Source organism: Pipistrellus kuhlii, unplaced genomic scaffold (assembly GCF_014108245.1).
Source record: "Pipistrellus kuhlii isolate mPipKuh1 unplaced genomic scaffold, mPipKuh1.p scaffold_m20_p_1, whole genome shotgun sequence".
NCBI classification, from domain to species: Eukaryota; Metazoa; Chordata; class Mammalia; order Chiroptera; family Vespertilionidae; genus Pipistrellus; species Pipistrellus kuhlii.
Window position 1 is genome coordinate 69,797,666 of NW_023425404.1, and position 20,434 is coordinate 69,818,099.

Genomic DNA, 20,434 nt, shown 5'->3' on the forward strand with positions numbered 1-20,434 from the left:
AGCCTTGGGTTATATTGTTGCTGAGGCACTGTGGGCCCCAAATCTGGTTTACTGCACACTTGTGTTCCACACCCAGTACGACAGCAACTTTGCAGTGTGTCCTGTCACACTCCGGGATCCCTCTGGGGATGTCAGAGAGCCAGTTTTGGCCTGAACTCCATAGGCCAGGCCAATGGATCTCACCTGCTGGAGGGACCTGGCTCACTCCACAGAAGCCCTTTGAGTTGGAGTCACATAGCCAGGGGGAACTGAGGGAGGTTGTCCAGGCTGTGTTTAGCCAGTCTTGCCCAGTTCCACCCCACTGGCCACTTTCTAATTTTCTTTCAATGTGCACAAATATGTGCATTGGGTCACTAGTTATTTTTTGTAAGTAAACATCCTAATAAAAGGGTAATATGCAAATTAACCATTACTGTCACAGATGTTGGTGTCCATAGCCACAAGATGGCAGTGCCCAGTCCCCTCACCCTGCCGGAGTCCCCTAGTCCTGGGGGCAGGGCTGCTGAGAGCAGGCAGCATGAGCAGCCTGGTGGAATGCTTGCTTCATTGATGCCCTGGCCCGAGAGCTTCTGGGTAATGCGCACATGGCCTTCTACATGGAAGCTCAGCAAGCACATCCTTCCCAGGTGTCCCTTAGGCTTGCTACCCAAGTTGTCTTTCCTCCTGTGTCTGGAGGGAGGCTGAGGACACGCTGTCGCTGGGTGTTGCTATCCCTGGGACTGCAACATCACAGGCTGCAGGGTGCTGGCACCCTCCAGAGCTGGACGCTGCTGTGCTGGGGAGGCAACTGGGAGCAGATCCTGGGCTCTGGGAGTAGGGGGTGGGGTAAGGAACAAGGAGGTCAGGGCGATTCATTCCAATGGCTCTCACTCCAAGGCTTCATTCAAATGCAGAAAGCTCTCTGGTGACCTTGCCTCGGGGCTTCTCTGACTCCCCCACCCTTAGGCCACAGCTCACCAACTTCATGGAGGGAGGATGTTTGAGAAATTGGCTTGTCTGAGTGGAAAAGAGTACAGGGAAAAGTGTTTGCTTCCGTTTTCTCTTTGAAAACAGACTCCTCTACAGTTTCACAGCAGACCTTGTGGACTGATTCTGTTGCCTCACCCTCAGAAATCAGGTGTATATGCTGCTTATGTAAAAATATTCAAACCTGTAGAGAACTTTTATGAGTTTACTTGAGTTTACACATGCCAGGAAGCAGAATTTCAAGAGGTTGGGACAATGATCTGGAGAATGGCCATTTTTCGCTTTGTTTTATTCATTCTTTTTCTTTTTAAAAAATTTAATATATTTTCATTGATTTCCAAGAGGAATGGAGCAGGAGAGACAGAAACATCATTGGTGAGAATCACTCGTCGGCTGCCTCCCACAGGCCACCAACTGGGGAACAAGCTCACAATGAGGCAAGTGTCCCACCCACCCCGGCTGCGGAGAGCCCCTGGGCAGCGGCCTAAGTCATCAGGGCTCCCAGAATGGAGGGCTCTGCTGAGGGCTCCCAGATTAGATTGGAGAGGGTGCAGGTCGGCAGAGGACTGCCCCCCCCCCCGCCCCGCCCCGCACAAATTTCATGCACCATGTCTCTAGTAATCAATATAATGAAATAACTAAACAGGAGTAAAGAGTAAACAGATTTTTGAAAAGATTATATTCCAACTTTTGTAGGCCTGCCTAAAATTCAAATATACTAGTCCATTTATAACTTTAAATGTATTAAATGAGACACTCATTTTCAGTGGATAACTTATATCAAAATTTGAAAAAAAAAGACATGAGTAAATAAAATATGAAAAGGCAAAAAATATGATTAAATATTAAAAAAGCCAACATATTAAAGTTTGCATATTCTTAAACTTTATGTATAAAGCACCATTTAATAAACAAATTCTATATAACTTCACATTAAGTCACAATTAGAAGCACACTAATAAAAATAAAGCATTCTTTTTGTAAGCTTAGTCTTTTTCCAAATGTTTAATATTATAGAGAAAAATACAACCAAAGTAGATAGAAAAATAAACATATATACTAACTTTATTTTAGTTTTAATACATTCCAAGAGGTGAATGTTTATGCATTGCAGTGATAACCACATTTCCCAGTTTAACAGTAATGCATTGGTTAGAATAACTGCCAGAAATGCTAGTAGCTTCTGGAAAGCTTGTTCTTAAATTATTTTTAAAAAGTTCCCCTTTGTTTATCAAGTTGAATCTTCAGAAAGCTATAAAACTAGTATTTTTAAAGATTTCTGAAAACTTTGTTTCAACAAAAACAACTAAAACAGCCATTTGGATCTTTATGCTAGATGACAAAATTTCTCAAAATACACACAATGTAATTTTTTTTTTTTTTGTAGAAGGCATTCATATAAAATTTTGCAATATAAGTTTTTTTAATGTTACCTTCTAATTCCATGTGCAATTAATTCCCTTCAAAGAAAAAAGATATTACCTTATTATTGAAGGAAAAGTTTTGAGATAGTAAGTTAACACTATAAGAACCACCTTTAATTAATGAATAATGCAGTTTATTTTCTGAACATTTTGTGGAAACACATATGGCTAGATAGGAGTGACAACACTACCAATTGAATTCAGATTTAATAAAGTAACATGATGTTTAAGAAAATGATTTAAATTTGCATCTGTCTTTTCTTTTTTTGGTCTTTTTGAATTACATAACTTATTTCAACAGAAGATTTTATTATCCCCAAATGGGATGTAATACTTAGAAAGGCATTCTTTATAGTGTTAACTGTTCTAATCTTGCTAGAACATCAATAAGCAGTACAAAGTTTAAAAGAACAGCATAAAAATGGACTCACCGAGGAAATCATCTCTATTTCCTAGTTTAATGATGGAAGGTAAAGTATTGCACTTTATTATTCAACACAAAATAATGTAGCCAACAGTAACATACAGGTACACAATTTAATATTTATTATATGCATTTTATATACATTATTTTTCAACAGCTGTATGTTTGCTATGTGGTACAATCTTAAAAATTTGCTGATTCATCGTTTGTAAAACAAAAACCTTACAAAACTCATCAAAACTCGCAAACTGATCAGAAAAGTTTTTGGAAGACTAGAAAAAATATTTTATTGTCTTAATCATGCATTACACAAACAAAATCTTTTGTTACACCATAAAATTAAGCACATTTGAAAAAATAAAAAGGGATAACTAGTCCAAACAGCAAATTTCGGTATCCTGATCCAACTATTTTGTATCCTATTTGTAATGCAAATAATATTTTACTCCCAATATTTTTAAACACGATAGTTTTGTTTGGAATCATGGTAAACCAAGATATGTGTCTGGGGAGAATCACCTTGGTATGTAACTTAAACTATAAAATATTCCATTTTTAGTCTATTTTAGACTACTTAAAGAGTTCCAAAATAGATATACAGGTTCTTTTAGCACATTAATAAAAGGATATAAGAACAACAAAAAGTGAAATAAATAATAAGCTATTAGCAAGACGGATAATCCTTGATAAATAAACTTGTAAATACAGTAAGATGTACAAAATATCACATAGTGATAGGATGCCAAGATTAGTTAGTTTTTTTTTTAAGCGTTCATTTGGAGTACTCAACCCCACTATTTCATTTTAATATACTTAATAGTCCTTGGTTTATGAAGACAATTATGTGATGATGAAGGTGATTTAGCATCTTATGGAAGGACTTAGCTGAGCTGTATTAGGCAAAAGAAAGTGTGGTTACATAGCAGCGGGTCAGTGAGATCTCTATGTTTTAGGGTTGTATAATGCAGAAAAACTTCAATGTAATCTTAAGCACTGTTGTGACAGGCTAAATATATAAAAAAGACTTATAAAAACTAGAATTTTATCCAAACATTTTGTGCAACTAATGCTAAAATATTTTAAGTTAAATTTTCTTTCTTTTTTTTTTTTTTAAAGCAAAATAAGTTTAAAAGGGAATCTGTGGCATTCAACTGATAAACAGAAGATCACTAAGAGATGAAAAAAACTACTCTTGGAGCTCACTCCCCCCACAAGAGCACCACATCCCTAACCTAAGGCAGCACACAGAGTCCAAAATAAAAGTCCTTTTGTAAGATCAGACTCCACGTTGGCTTAAAGACACCTAAAAAACAGATATACGCTCAGTTTGTATCCAGTACAGGCCACAAATACTGGCGTCCTTTTTTTTTTTTTTTTTTTTTTTTGTCCCACAAATACAGTAATTACAATTAAATTAATGAACCTGACATGAGGATTTAATTCCCACCGATTTATGCCTGCCCTGAATAGCCTTCGCCAGGCAGATCACATGTGGTGTCTTAGCAGTGACCGTCTTTCATGGCAGTGACGCAGACCCGCTTTTTGTTCAAGCAAATCTGTTACGACGATGTATTTGTTGGTTCACACAAACACTTTGGCAAGGGCATCCGCCCCTGCACTAGCAATATATGCTTTTGATGGATGGAAAGCAACATCATATATTGATTCATCTAATTTCTTCCTATGTGCTGTTATTTCTTGTACACATGTCTTGCTGTCCAAATTCCACAATCTAATAGAACAATCATGGCCTGTAAAAGAAAAAATAAAGTGTTTTTGAGTAACAATGCTTTTATAAAGTTTGGGGGAAGTATAGGAAATTCAGACTTACTTCCAGACATCAAATAGATTCCATTAGGATCTACTGCTAGACTTGTAACAGCATCCAAATGAGCTACCATCGAATGGATCATTTTACCTACAAAAAACATAACAAAGATAATTATGTTTTCATAAATATTTACTAACTTGATAGGTATTTTAGAAATCATAAAATAGCATGAACATAAAAGAGACAATCACTATAATATTTTAAAAATTGTAGTAAAATACATCTAAACATAAGAGTTACCATTTTAACTATTTGTGAGGATACAATTCAGTGGCTTTTAGAACATTCCCAATGATGTGCAACAACCACCATTATCTAGTTCAGAACATTTTCAATACTGCAAAGGGAAACCCCACACCCATTAAGCAGCCATTCCTCAATACTCTCCCCCAAGTCCCTTGTAACCATTAATCTACTTTTTCTCCCTATAGTTTGGTCTATTCTGGATGCTTCATACAAATAAATCATATAACAAAATTTGACTTTTTGTGTCTGCCTTCTGTCACTTAGTATGATGTTTTCAAGGTTCATGAATTATACTATCCTATAAAATAAAAGGATGATATGCAAAGCGACTGATCAGCAGAATGACTGGTTGCTATCACGTGCACTGACTACCAGGAGGCAGACAGTCAATGCAGGAGCTAAACCATGGTGGTTAGTGTGCTCCCAAAGGGGGAGCACTGCTCAGCCAGAAGCCCTGTGTCGAGCTCACGGTGGGAGCACAGCGGCAGTGTGGCAGCACCGCCTCCATGGCAGCACTAAGAATGTTCTGCCAAAACCGGTTTGGCTCAGTGGATAGAGCATTGGCCTGCGGACTGAAAGGTCCTGGGTTCGATTCTGGTCAAGGGCATGTACCTTGGTTGCGGGCACATCCCCAGTGGGGGGTGTGCAAGAGGCAGCTGATCAATGATTTTCTCTCATCGATGTTTCTAACTCTCTATCCCTCTCTTTTCCTCTCTGTAAAAAAAATCAATAAAATATATTAAAAAAAAAAAAAAAGTTCTACTGCTGGCTTAGGCCTCTCTCCATCAATCAGACATCCCCCGAGGGCTTCTGGACTTCGAGAGGGCAAGGCTGGGCTGAGGCACCCCCAATCCAAGTGCACAAATTTCATGCACTGGGCCTCTAGTAATAATATAGGAAAGAGAATTTTAATTCTACTGCAGAACTTTCCCAGTACTTTTAATAGACATTTGTGTTACATTTGACAGTATCTGACATACAGTGGAAAATATAACGAATATAGGATTGCATCCAAGACTTAGATTATGGAGACTGCAATTAAAATGAAAACAGAAAAAGTCTTTCTCATTAAGAGATGTAAAGATTATTTTACATACAGATTTAATGATAAATAAATCACCAGATAATACATTCCTACCTAATGATTTTAGTATCATCAAATTAATTTATCCTTTGAAATATCAATCATTTTATATATTAGAAATAAGAGGAAGAGGTGGAGTACATCCAACAATTCATTATCAATTCTAGAATTCATTCCTCTCAATATTCCTATTCAAAACAAACAACATAAAAAACCTTAGATATGAAATGGTTGGCCTCATAGACAATAATCTCAAAACATTAGGAGTTAAGTAACAAGCACTATTAGCTTCCTTTAAAATGTCAATTTTATGATGGTAACTCTTTTTTTTTAAATATATATATTTTATTAATTTTTTAGAGAGGAAGAGAGAGGGATAGAGAGTCAGAAACATCAGTGCGAGAGAGACATCGATCAGCTGCCTCTTGCACACCCCCTACTGGGGATGTGCCCGCAACTAAGGTACATGCCCTTGACCAGAATCGAACCCGGGACCTTTCAGTCCACAGGCCGATGCTCTATCCACTGAGCCAAACTGGTTTCGGCTGATGGTAACTCTTAATTCACAATCTAGGTCTGACCCTTCCCCTGAAATAACCCTCTATGTCCTAAATTTAAGATATCTTAAACCAGAGATTCTTTCAACCAATTAGCAAATCGCCCCCATTTCTTTAGGGGTGCAATAATTTTCCAAGTTTAATTTCAACTCTCCTGCCTGTACATTAAAACTAATCTTTACTGATATGTTAGTCAATTTAGAGTCAACTCTTCTTTTCTACATAGTGACTTCCAAAATGTGAGTGACCTCATACCCCTTCAGACTGAATCATGTATAAAGAGGTCCCGTGCTGAATCAAGTTGGCTGCTGAGCTTCCACAGGTAACCACAGAAGTCACAAAGCATCTAACCCCTCCTTTAGCAACATTTGCTTGTAATTTCTCACATTTAACCAATTTTACTTTGGCCCCATGCCTCGGCCACCCCTCTTCCTCCACCAAGACTAATTATTTGCTCTTATAACAGCCTCCCTGGCATCTAAGCCCTTTAACTCGGGCAATTAATATTATAGGCCACTATGAAATGGAGAAGAAACAGACTAATATAAACATGTAGACTCTAGAAGCAAACTGCATGGATTTGAATCCCAACCCTGCAATTTTCCTTTGTTGTATAGCACTGCACTAATTATTTAATTTCTTTTAAGACTTTTATTTCAACTGTAAAATGGAAATGATAGTATCATATATACCTAATGAGTCACTAGAAGAGCAAACGTTAATACACGTAAATCAAATACAACAATGCCTCACAGTAAATGATATACCATTAAGCTCCAAGAAGATAGGGCATTTTATTCTGTTTACTAAGCACTGAGAAGAACTCTGGCAGATAGTCAATAAATTCTGCTGCATGAGTTCACAATCTATTCAGAACTTTCTTCCTCCAACTTCTCTAGCACTTCCTAAGTGTCTCAGTACAGTATATGCAACTCTAATTTGTGCCTCTATCAAACTTTCAAAAATCACGAGCCACCAAAGACCTCTCTGAAATAAAAAATAGATATTGTAAAATTTAAATTCCTTAAAGTCAAGGATCTACCATATAATACAACTTAAATAATCTTTTTAAACCCATTTTGAAATCCCTGCTCAAATATTTTAAGGGGCTTTCATAGTTCATAGCATAAACAAAAATTCATTATTCTTAGGTTGGCTGTGAGAAATTCTCAATAGAGTCTGTTTTCTTCTTCCAGGCTTACCGTACCTTTTTGGCTTTGCTTATAAAAAACTCTGTCAGCCAAAGTTTCTACCACCAAGCCTCTGATCAAAATATGCCCTTACCTGCAATTTCCTACTACCTTCTTCACATAACAAATTAAAAAATCTCACCATTGCTTCAAGGCAAAGCTCAAACCCTTACTCTATGAAGCCCCCTTTATCTAGCAGAGTCCAAGTGCACACACATACACACATCCTGTTTTCCCCAGACAACAGGTAAGGCCCCAGAAAGCAGAAACTCCATCTTTTATTTGACAGTAGCCAGTGCACTGCAGAATACCAAATGCTAAATGTGTTTCTGTTGTTAAAATCTAAGTATTTATCAAACCCATTCATAATATTGATTTCTATGTTTCAGATACAAAAGTTCAATAAACTGAACTCAGTGTTGTGTGTGTGTGTGTGTGCCTGTATATAAGAGTAAAAGTGAGAGAGGTTGATTTAAAATAATTTTTCCAGTGTTTGGAGACCACTGCTTCAATTTCTTCCCACTAAAGATAAGGTACTAAAACTACTTAACAGCAATAACAAAGTAAATTGGTAGATTTTATAAATTTGAGACTGTAAGCTCCTTACTTATTAAGTGAAATTTTATTAACACTTTTTCTTGATTTCTACCATTAAAATAGCTCTAGAAACTCATTTTATTTTTAATACAACTACTAAATTTCCTGAAAGAAAGCAAACAATATTTTATATGGTATTCAGGTAATTACAAATGAAACAAGGGTCCTTAAAGAAATTTTATGGCCACATTAATATTTGATTTAACTCCTATATAAATGGTTAAGTTTTCTGACAACAAGAAATAGAGGAAAGATGGCAATAAAACCATTTTTACTAATCATCATTTTATTAACTGAGAAATAATTTTAAGAACATATTTGAAATGCCAAACCCCAGAAAGACACCTTTTCTGCTATACTAAATCACAATAGACTATGAAGAAAATAATTTCAAATGGAAAGATTTATATTTAATTAATATGACATGAAAAAAATCGTAATAGGTAGGTAAGGTGTTACTTATAAACTTAACAATAAAATATATTATGAATGCACTACATAATTAAAGCAAAAATTTGAGTTAAAAGTTTCACTTGGCAATTTTGAAGCAGAAAAGTCAATATATTTTATATAAAAGAATAGCATTTTCAAAAATATATATTTATTGAGAGAGATAGAGTTAGAAACATTGATGAAAGAGAAACATTGATCAGCTACCTCCTGCACACCCCCCACTGGGGATGTGCCCGCAACCAAGGTACATGCCCTTGACCAGAATCGAACCCAGGACCCCTCAGTCTGCAGGCTGACACTCTATCCACTGAGCCAAACTGGTTTCGGCAAAAGAATAGCATTTTTGATGACTTCAAATTTACAGCACTTCAAATTTACAGAATTATTAATATGACTGAAAAGAAAATAAGACAACCTACTTACCCGTTTTATTGTCAAAAAATTTGATGTGTCTATCTTCATGAGCAGTTATTGTAACAGGAAGTGTGGGATGACTTACTACTCTATTAATGTGATTACTGGATTGTAAATCTGAAAAATAAAGGAAGATAATGCAACTAAAATTCAAACCTTCAGTTAGAAACTGCATGATGACCTTTTTATTCTTACCAAAAAATAAAAAACAAAGCTTTAGAATAAAACAAACAAAATCTAAATAAATAGATAAATAAATAAATAAATATCTAAGAAATAAAACAAGAGCTCTAGAGGGATACAATTTCTTAAAAAATAAATGTTTTAGCTATCATGCCTTATAATATGGACCCTACTAGGCTCACGTCTAAAACAGTTATAAGCATTTTATTTATTTTTTATTCTTTTAAAATATATTTTATTGGTTTTGTACAGAGAGGAAGGGAGAGAGAAAGAGAGTTAGAAACATCGATGAGAGAGAGTCATCAGCTGCCTCCTGCACACCCCCCACTGGGGATATGCTCGAACCAAGGCACATGCCCTTGACCGGAATCGAACCCGGGACACCTTCAGTCCCCAAGCCAATGCTCTGTCCATTGAGCCAAACCGGTTTCGGCAAAAAAAAAAAAAAAAAAAAAAAAAAAAAAAAAATAGTTATAAGTATTTTAATGTAGGTGGTTTAGAATTCTTAAAAAAAAACAAAAAAACCCCCACAAAACTTCACAATTATCAGTACGTTTAATAAACAGCCCATAAAATAATTATAAGCATTTAAGGAAAATTCTTAAGTGATAATTAGGTGTTTGTAAGAAACAATCCCCATCCTACCCATACTGACAAAAATACGAAGAACCAGAATAAATGTCCTGAGAAATAAGATCTTTTATTTACTGACAAGCTCTTAATTTTTCATTAGCAATAAGGGAGAACAGAGAAGAATCAAAACAAGTGGGAAGCCGAAACTGGTTTGGCTCAGTGGTAGAGCATTGGTCTGGAGACTGAAAGGTCCCAGGTTCGATTCCGGTCAAGGGCATGTACATTGTTTGCGGTATATCCCCGGTAGGGGGTGTGCAAGAGGCAGCTAGTCTATGTTTCTCTTTCATCGACGTTTCTAGCTCTCTCTCTCCCTTCCTCTCTGTAAAAAATCAATAAAAATATTAAAAAAAAAAACAAGTGGGAAAATATCAATATTGTTAGACTTTAAGCAAATCAATTCCACATGTATATAAGAACTCTTAACTAAACTTAAACATGTTACACAAAGAAACGCATATATGTTTGTGTGTGTGTGTAATTACCTATGGAAGAGGGAGAGACTAAGGTTGAAAAGACACTGAGAAAGACACTTCTTTGAGTATTCTTTGAGTGAATCATTTTACACGATTAACATTTAAAAAGCTTGATTTTTTAAAAAAGCAATCATGAAAAGTCAAAAGTAAAATTAAATGAATGAACTTTACCATATATCCAATTGGTGGTATAAGCACAAATAAGTGAAATATTTCAAGTGACTTGAAAGCACAGTAATAGATTACCCTTCCCTAGTTTCAGTAATCAAACTATTGGCAGTGGTTTTGGTATTATTATTCTGAGATGACTATGTGTACTATGAAATAAATACAATGAGAGATTGTGATGATTTTGCTGAACACAAAGAGATTTGGTACGTACGGTTAAAATGAAATAAAGACATAAAAAGCAATGAGACAAATCTGAATTTCAATTGGAAGTACTCATATGAATTTATCAACATTTTTTATTTATAAAAAATGTATTTGTAGCTCTGACCACTGGAAATGCCTAAACCAATGACCAGTTCAAGAGCCATGAAATCCATGAGGGCCAACCCAAGAGCCTACACTATAGACTCTAATTGCCTTTTTTCACTTAGAGAAACCACGGCTCCTTAGAGAAATGGCCAATTTCAGATCTGGGGCACAAATCAACAAGATGAACCTAGAGTATCTTCTCATATCAGAAAGTAAAACTATCAACGACTACCAGGGTCATGTCAAAAGGACTCAGGAGCTATACTGGCCAAAGATTAACCCATCTGAATAGCAATAAAGAAAATACTGGCAATGATTCAAATACATTTATATCTAAATGAGATGCTAATTATAAAACAGCAGAACGACCGTCCAGATGACTTTCCAGATGCAGTCATAGCTGTGAGGGCTGGCCGAGGCGGCTGGGGCTGCGAGAGCCGAGCCCTTTGCATGAATTTCATGATTAGGACTCTAGTAATGATAATAAAACAAACAAACAACACCCAACAGACTCTCTGGTCACCTATGGAGGATGTTAGGGAACACCTCATTATTACTATTCTGTAAGCTGGTAAATGAAGGAAGGGGGGAAATCAAGAATTTATTTTGCCTTTCCTTTGTAATCTAACTCCAAAGTACCCAATTTATTGATGAGGGGTATACCTCTTTACAGAAGTATTCTAGCTAATAAGTGGAGAAGTAACGACAGAATCAGAAAATCATTTTTAAACAGTTAATAAACTGACAGATCCAGGTAATTATCATCAAGACTGAAACATAAAAAGATAAACAAGCAGACAATATTTACTTCTGATAAAAGTTCACAATTTATGAGGTAGTCTTGCCTAAACATTAAAAACTTTTAAATGAAAACAAATAAAACAGTGAACCTTACTTTTGAATAAGCCTCTGGAGCTAAAACCAATTTATAGGAAATAAAATGAACAGAGGAGTTTGTTAAATGATGCCCCAAGCAAAATCCAGACTGTGGAAAACTTTACAGGCAAACTACCCAACTTCTTCAAGTATAAAATGCAAGGAAGTACAGTATAGAAAATATAATTAATATTATATTTTCAATAAATGGTATTGGGAAAGTTGGACACATGCAAAAAAACAAAACTAGACCACCAAATTACACAACAATAAACTCAAAATGAATAAAGGACTTAAACATAAGACAGGAAACCATAAAAATATTACAGAAATTCACAGGCAGCAAAATCTCAGACATATGCCGAAGCAATATCTTCACTGATACAGCTCAATTGGAACTAAAAAGAAAATGGAACATCAAAATAAAAAGCTTCTGTACAGCAAAAGAAACCACCAACAAAACAACAAGAAAGCATGGGAGAACATATTTGCCAATGTTATCTCCGATAAGGGTTTAATCTCCAACATTTACAGGCAACTTATACAAATTAATAAAAGAAAGATAACCAATCCAATCAAAAAAGGGGAGGTGGAACTAAATAGACACTTTTTGAAAGAGGTTATAAGGGAGGCCAAGAGACATATGAAAATATGCTCAAAGTCACTAATCATACGAGATATGAAAATCAAAACGACAATGCGATATCATCTCACACCTGTCAGAATACCTATCGTCAACAAACAACAAGTGCTGGTGAGGATGTGGGAAAAAAGGAACCCTCGTGCACTGCTGGTGGGAATGCAGACTTGTGCAGCCACTGTGGAGAACAGTATGGAGTTTCCTAAAAAAGCTGAAAATGGAACTCCCATTTGACCCAGTTATAACACTTCTAGGAATATATCCCAAGAAACTAGAAACATCAATCAGAAAGGATATATGCACCCCTATGTTCATAGCAGCACAATTCACCATAGCTAAGATTTGGAAACAGCCTAAGAGCACATCAGCAGATGAGTGGATCAAAAAACTGTGGTACATCTACACAATGGAATACTACACTGCGGTAAAAAAGAAGGAATTCTTACCATTTGCAACAGCTTGGATGGAACTGGAGAACGTTATGCTAAGTGAAATAAGCTAGTCAGAGAAAGATAAATATCACATGATCTCACTCATTTGTGGAATACAATGAACATAAACTGATGAACAAAAACAGATCTAGAGACAGAGAAGCATCGATCAGACCGTCAAACCTCAGAAGGAAGGTAGGGAAAGGGAGAGATCAACCAAAGGACTTGTATGCATGCATATAAGCCCAACCAATAGACACAGACACCAGGGGCATGAGGGTATGTGTGTGGGGGTTAAGGGGGTATGGGAGAGTAAGGATACATATGTAATATGTAATCAATAAAGAAAAAAAAATTATAATAACTATATATAGTGCCAGGTGGGTACTTGGTATCAGGGGGACCACTTTGTAAAGTACATGATTGTCTAACCATTATACTGTACACCTGAAACTAACACAAAATATTATTAACTATAAACTGTAATGAAAGTAAAATAAACATAAAAAATATAAATGAAAAAAAAAAAAAAAGATGGAGAGGAAACCTACAGATAAAAAGAGACCTGAAAGACTTATCAGCCAATCACAATGCAGAGTATCATTTGGATTTCTATTTAAATAAATTGTAAAATACACATCATATCCTATACTTATAACATTGACCATTTACACATAATTATTGGGGCTGCATGAGTTCATCAGGCTCATAATATTATTTTCTCTACTTCCACATGTATTTCCATTAAAAATTTAAAATTAATTCATTTGCTTTCATCTTTACATTACTTTACTCCCTTTTCTGTCATCATATACCCACTCAGCTTAATTTTAAGCATATTTTCAAGAAATAGGAATAATGTAAATAACTATAACACAATTAAACTATTTTTTATCCTAAATTTAAATAGTCAAAATGTGAAAATTAAAAACCACACTCTATTGTGTAGTAATCCTTTTTTAAAGTTTCAAAGGAACCCATGAAAACTTACCAGAATCTATCTGTGATGAAAGCATCACCAATGACTGTGATGTTTCTAAGTCATAAATTACTGTACTACCAGTGTTGAAAGAGGTCACCATATGAGCTGGATCACAGCCTATAAAGTCAACCGATGTAGGTATTCCATGTTCTGAAAGGAGCCCAAAGAGATACAGTGTAAACACATAATTTAGAAATATCTGCTCTTCTGATTAAAAAAGAAATTCAAATATTCTTGAAATAATGTTAATAATAAAAAAGAAATTGTGTTAGGATGGTGAGCTATATAATATGTAACTTTGCCTCAATTATTTTATTTTTTATATTATTGACTGGATGATTGATTTTAGAGAGGGAGAGGGTGGGGTGAGAGAGAGAAAGAAAAAAGGAGAGAGGGAGAGAGAAACAGTAATAGGAGAGCTACATTGATTGTTTGCCTCCTGTTCGATCTCCGACTGGGGACCTGAAAACTAGTTATGTGCCCTGACTGGGAATCAAACCCACAACCTCCCAGTGCATTGGAAGTCACACCAGCCAAAGCTTTCCCTCAGTTACTTAAAATGTTTGTATAACATTCTATTTAACACTGTAAGAAAAATATAGCTAGAGGACTCTTACAGTGAGAGTAGATATGTGCAAAAATTACTTTCTATGCATTTTCTTTTAAAAGAGGGAAAAAAAAATCCTGATGAGTCCTTTGGCCCACTTGCAATTATATATCTTACTGTAAAATGATAAATTAGCATTCTCACATCACTGTCTTCAGAGACTGTTCACCTGTAATGTTTTCAGATCTGTAAAAATAAAGTGTGTACTCTGGAATCCACTCATGCTGTGCTACCCCCTACAGTGGTCTGAGCAGCAATTTCTCTCTTTAACATAATAAATTCACTGGCCAGATCAATGCACAACAAGATGAAATCTGGAATTATGCAATTAATTACCTGGATGAAGCTAGAAACAAATATCTAAATGAATTTTTACCTCAAAAACTTGGGTAATAGAGACCTAACAAAATTAAGCATATACTAGTCATTCAAAATGTTTTAAGCCCTACTTGATTTGGCTCAGGGGATAAAGGATTTGCTGAAGAGTCCTGGGTTCAATTCCGGTCAAGGGCACATACTTAAGTTGCAGGTAACCTGGTGGGGATGCGTGCAGGAGACAACCAATCAATCTCTCTCTCACATTGATATTTCTGTCTCTCCCTCTCCTTCCCACTCTTTCTAAAAAATCAATGGAAAAATGTCCGGGAGAGGATTAACAAGCAAACAATCAACTAAAAACAACAAAAACAACAAAAATAAAATGTTTTAAAACTAAACATACTTTTTAATAAAAATGAAAGTTTGTCCCTGGCCGGGTAGCTCAATTGGTTGGAGCATCATCAACTCATGTACCAAAAAGTTAAGGGCTCGATTCCTGGTCAGGGCACATGCATACATTGCAGGTTTGATCCCCAGTTAGGATGCATTGGGGAAGCAATCGATGGGTGTTTCTCTCTCTCTAAACATACCCGTGGGTGAGGATAAAAAAAAAAAAAGTCTGATGTTTAAAACTAACTTTAAAAAATGACTTAGAAAATAAGACCAATACAAGCACAGTATATGTATGTAAACAAATGTCACAGGTAAACTGGTTAAAGCCTTCGTTGACAGTAAAAGATTGGAAATTATGCATGTCACTTAGTTTGTACCTCCCAGTTAAGGGTGCTATTTCTTAACCAGTGTGCTCATACATGGTTTGCAGGTTAAGTTCATTCCCGCTGTGATCATTTGATTCCTGTGGGAAGCCATCGGAGCAGAGAGCCTTAGTTGTCCCTATTACTAGCCTCATTTGTCTACTCCACTATTACATAGAAATAGTTTTGCTTTTTAAATAGAACATGTCCTGAAAAGGGTAAAAAACCCCACTGAACTACAGGATACATTAGCAAAGCGTCCATTTATAAAAAACAACGAAGGAAAAAGATTACCACAACCTTTAAATTCTTTCAATTTTTTGTAGCAACAAATAGTAAATCAGTTATCCTGTCTATCTTCCAAATAAATAAAAAAAAGTTAGCTTTTTTCATAGAGGCAGCATGTACATACCCTTATTTCCATTGTAAGTGCAAACACATGGCAATTTTTCTTGTGGCTTCCATAACCTAACAGTGCCATCTGCTGAACAAGACAGTAACTGATTTTTTATGCCACTATAAGCAAGACCCCAGACAGCATCTGTATGACCCAATAAAGTGCCAGCTAGAACATTTGGCTCTGGGAAGAAAACAAACAAACATGAGCAAAAATTAGCTTAAGTATATAAAGATAATCAAATAAGTAAAAGACTACACATACCAGCTATAAGAAGATAAGCCAAAATGTATACAATGGCCATGTCTTCTAAGTTGTGAAATTATTGGTTATTTTTACCCACCTCCCCTAATACATTCTTGCATTTTCTGTAAGGAACATATACGTTTTAAAAAACAGCTTTGTTGAGATATTACTTAATCAGAAATTGTTTGCCAGCCTGATCACACCTTAACTTCCCTGCTAGCCTGATCAATGCCTAATTGCCCTCTCTTGCTGGCCTGGTCACCCTAACTGCCCTCCCCTGCAGGACTGGTCCTCTCTCCAACTTCCCTCCCCTGAAGGCCTGGTCACCCCTTACTGCCCTCTCCTGCTGGCCTGGCACCCCCAACTGCCTCCCCTGCAGGTCTGGTCATCCCTAACTGTCCTCCCTTGCAGGCCTAGTTGCCCCTAACTGCCCTCCCCTGCTAGGCTGGTAGCCCCCAAATGCCCTCCCCTGCTAGCCTGATCACCCACAACTGCCTTCCCCTGCCAGCCATCTTGTGTCCACATGGGGGGCGGCCATCTTGTGTGTTGGAATGATGGTCAATTTGCATATTACTCTTTTATTAGCTAGGATTCTGTCTATTCTATCCTTCCTCCACAATATGTCTACTATCCATTTCACTTAAACTGGTCTACTACCTCTAGTATTGGCAACATCACCTCTCACCGAGTACTGGCCCATTATGTTCCAACTTTACAGTACAACATTAAATTTGTATTCCTCTCTCCACTCTGCCCTCCATGTCCTGCAACAGCCAGAGTCACCTTTTTAAACCCTACATTTACAGGTCACTTCCTGGCTTAAAACTCTTTACAGTAATTCCCCTTTATCCACAAGGGATACATTCTAAGACAACCAGTGGATAACTGAAAGCACGGATAGTACCAAACTCTATATACAGGGGTTTGCAAAAGTAGATTTACAGTTGTGAGTATGCGAAACACAGTTAATTCTTGTATTACTTATTTATTAGTGTATTATTTGTTTTTTTCCTACTATTATTATTTCACATCCTTATTTACGATTTATCTTTTAGGTAATATCTTATTCCACCTACACCTACTTTCCCCCACCCCTGTATACTATTTTCCTACAAATACATACCTATGATAAAGTTTGATGTATAAACTAGCCACACTAAGAAATTAAAAACAATAACTAATACTATAGAACAATTATAACAATATACTATACAAGTTATGTGAATGTACTCTTTCAGCAAACTAGCACACATTTCTTTTTTTGGTAGGTTGCAGATTTAATAAGAAAGGGAACTTACAGAAAAGGCTAGTTTTGAATGGCAGCAAGACAAGTTGAATTTTAAGTGCATATAGAGGCCTTAACTGAGTTCAATAATATATTCAAGCCAGCTAGTCTCAATGTCTTACTCTTTCAAGGCTACATCCTTAAAAATGACTTCTATTGTGGGAACATTCTAAGGAAAGGGGAGAAGGTATAAATTGCCTCAAGGGTGAACTATTATATTCCTGAGTCTCTCAGTGAGAAGCCTCCAATTGCCTGGGTTCAGCTCAAGCATGAATTTCTTTTTTCTTCTTCACAATTTCATGGCCAGGAACCTCAGCATATGATTATATTTTCTTTTCTTATTTAGTCAAAAACTTTCACATTCTCACTTAAAGGAAGCATTTAGCCACCTGACTGGTGGCTAAGCTGATTAGAGCATCATCCCATACACCAAAAGGCTGCGGGTTTGACCCTTAGTTGTGGCGTACAGGAGGCAATAGTTCAATGTTTCTCTCACATCCATGTTTCTCTCTTTCCCTTCCTCTCTCTCCCTCAAATCAATAAAACAACAACATATCCTTGGATAAGAATTAAAAAATAATTTCTCTTTGGCATATTCAAATTGGCAGTATCAATTCTCTTGCACTTTGGGGCCATTATTAAGTAAATTAAAGGTTACTGGAACATAAGCACTGCCATACCTGGATACCAAGTGACTAACGGGCAGGTCAGCATATACAGTGCCAATATGTTAAAAAAAAGGAATGATTCACATCTAGGGTAGGATGGAGCAGGAGGATGCTGGATTTCATCATGCTACTCAGAACAGTGTGCAATGTAAACTTACCAATTTTTTATTTCTGGAATTTTCCAGTTAACATTTTTGGATCATGGTTAACCTCAGGTAACTGAATTTTCAGAAAGCAAAACTGCTGAAAAGGAGGGTCTACTATATTAAAATTTCCCTTTTATATTGTATATTTTAGTTTGAATGTCACCATTTTAGACTACACCTAAAAAAAGTTCCACCTGTTACTCTTTCTCCAAGTATTGTACTGTTATAGTACTTATCACAATTTTTAACTATAGACTCTTTCCCCTTGCTTATTTGTTTAATGCCTACCACTTCCATTAGACAATTCTTACTTCTTTAAAAAAAACACACACACAAAAAAAACATTTTCATTGATTTTGAGAGAGAGAAAAGGGGAGAGGGAGAAAGAAACATCAATGTGAGACTGAAAAATTGATTGGCTGCCTCCTGCACACCCCTTACTGGGGATGGAGCCTGCAACCTGGGCATGTGCCATGATCAGAAATCGAATTGGCAACCTTTAGTGTATGGGACAATACCCAACCAACTTGAGCAACACCGGCCAAGGCTAATTCTTACTTCTTAATGTAGTACTTAACACTAAACCTGGCAAAGTTAGGTACCAAGTGTGTGTTAAATAAAAACACCAAAGAGCTCAAGTTCTTCTTAAATAAACCAACCATTAAGTCGACCACTATTTATTTAACCACTAGAGGCCCGTGCACAAAACTCGTGCGGGGAAGGAGTGGTGGTGGGGGATGATGACCCCTCAGCTCAGCCTGTACCCTCTTCAATCCGGGATTCCTCTCGCAATCTGGTACTGCTGGCTCCTAACTGCTTACCTGCCTGCCTGCTTGATAGTCCCTAACGGCTCACCTGCCTGCCTGCTTGGTCTCGCCACTAGCTGCTTGCTCCCACGCGCCAGCCTGACCGCCCCTAACCACCTCTGCTTCTGTCACTGTGGCTTTGTCCAGAAGGACATCGGACAATTGATCCAGTCTAATTAGCATATTATCCTTTTATTAGTATAGATTCTCATACTAACAAACATTCATTGTGTTTTAATTTTTATAATTACAAAAAATGTCCATTAAATATACTGAATACAGGTATTAAGTATTTCTGTAGGACAGATCTAAAAGTGGTACTTGTAAGTGTATTGTTCTTTTTTTAAATACATTTTTGTTGATTTCAGAGAGGAAGAGAGAGAATCACTGATTGGCTGCCTCGAGGATTGAGCCCATATCCAGGGGATATGCCCTGACAGGGAATCAAACTGTGACTTCCTGGTTCATAGATCAACGCTCAACCACTGAGCCATACCGGCTGGGCATTGTAAGTTTTTTTTAAATTAAGGAATTTTTTGACCTCTAAAAAGTTGTAGTGATACATCCCCTTACTGTCCCTATTTGTTCTGGCTAAATATTTTTGAACTACATAAGCTTTTTTAATTTTAAAAGATTATTCCTTATGTTAAATCTTATTCTCTCCTTTTTGTAACTAGTACTGAAATTAACTAATGTTTTAATTAATAATATATATATTTTGGACACCATAGAAAGAGTACCAATTCACAGGCCTAAATATTCATGGCATATTTCCTATGTTTCTCTTTAATAAAACAAATTAATAGAAATAGAATAACTAGCCGAGACCGGTTTGGCTCAATGGATAGAGCGTCGGCTTGGGGACTGAAGGGTCCTGGGTTCGATTCCGGTCAAGGGCATGTACCTTGGTTGCGGGCACATCCCCAGTAGGGGGTGTGCAAGAGGCAGCTGATCGATGACTCTCTCTCATCGATGTTTCTAACTCTCTATCTCTCTCCCTTCTTCTCTGTACAAAATCAATAAAATATATTAAAATAAAATAAAAAAAGAAATAGAATAACTAAACAAGGAAACTAATACATGTTTCAACAAGCTTCTAGCTGACGTATTTACTTTTGCCAGCTCCATTCACTTAAAAATACACGTTTTGAACATTTTACTTACCGTATGTATCATATGGATCAACATTAGGGCTAGGCATATTCCACCACTGGATGGTTGCATCGATACCACCACTAAAACACTGCTCTCCATTAGAACTAATTGCTAAAGATAGAACAGGGCCACTATTATAGAAAAAAAAAAGAAAAAAGTTACTTATA

The 20,434-nt window shown here is 36.5% G+C and overlaps 1 protein-coding gene across 2 annotated transcripts in view; it reads right to left on the minus strand.

The window, feature by feature from the left end:
* Nucleotides 1-2,913: 2,913 nt before the first annotated feature.
* The window catches only part of STRN3 (striatin 3), a 77,967-nt gene continuing 60,446 nt past the window's right edge, over nucleotides 2,914-20,434 (minus strand). For both annotated transcript variants that reach the window (XM_045585195.1, XM_036451004.2), the window contains 6 exons: nucleotides 20,277-20,398; nucleotides 15,977-16,144; nucleotides 13,894-14,034; nucleotides 9,196-9,303; nucleotides 4,646-4,732; nucleotides 2,914-4,565 (listed from right to left, as the gene is read on the minus strand). In XM_045585195.1, the coding sequence (XP_045441151.1) occupies nucleotides 4,396-4,565; nucleotides 4,646-4,732; nucleotides 9,196-9,303; nucleotides 13,894-14,034; nucleotides 15,977-16,144; nucleotides 20,277-20,398 (796 nt within the window). In that variant the 3' untranslated portion in view covers nucleotides 2,914-4,395. The remainder of the gene's footprint in view (nucleotides 4,566-4,645; nucleotides 4,733-9,195; nucleotides 9,304-13,893; nucleotides 14,035-15,976; nucleotides 16,145-20,276; nucleotides 20,399-20,434) is intronic.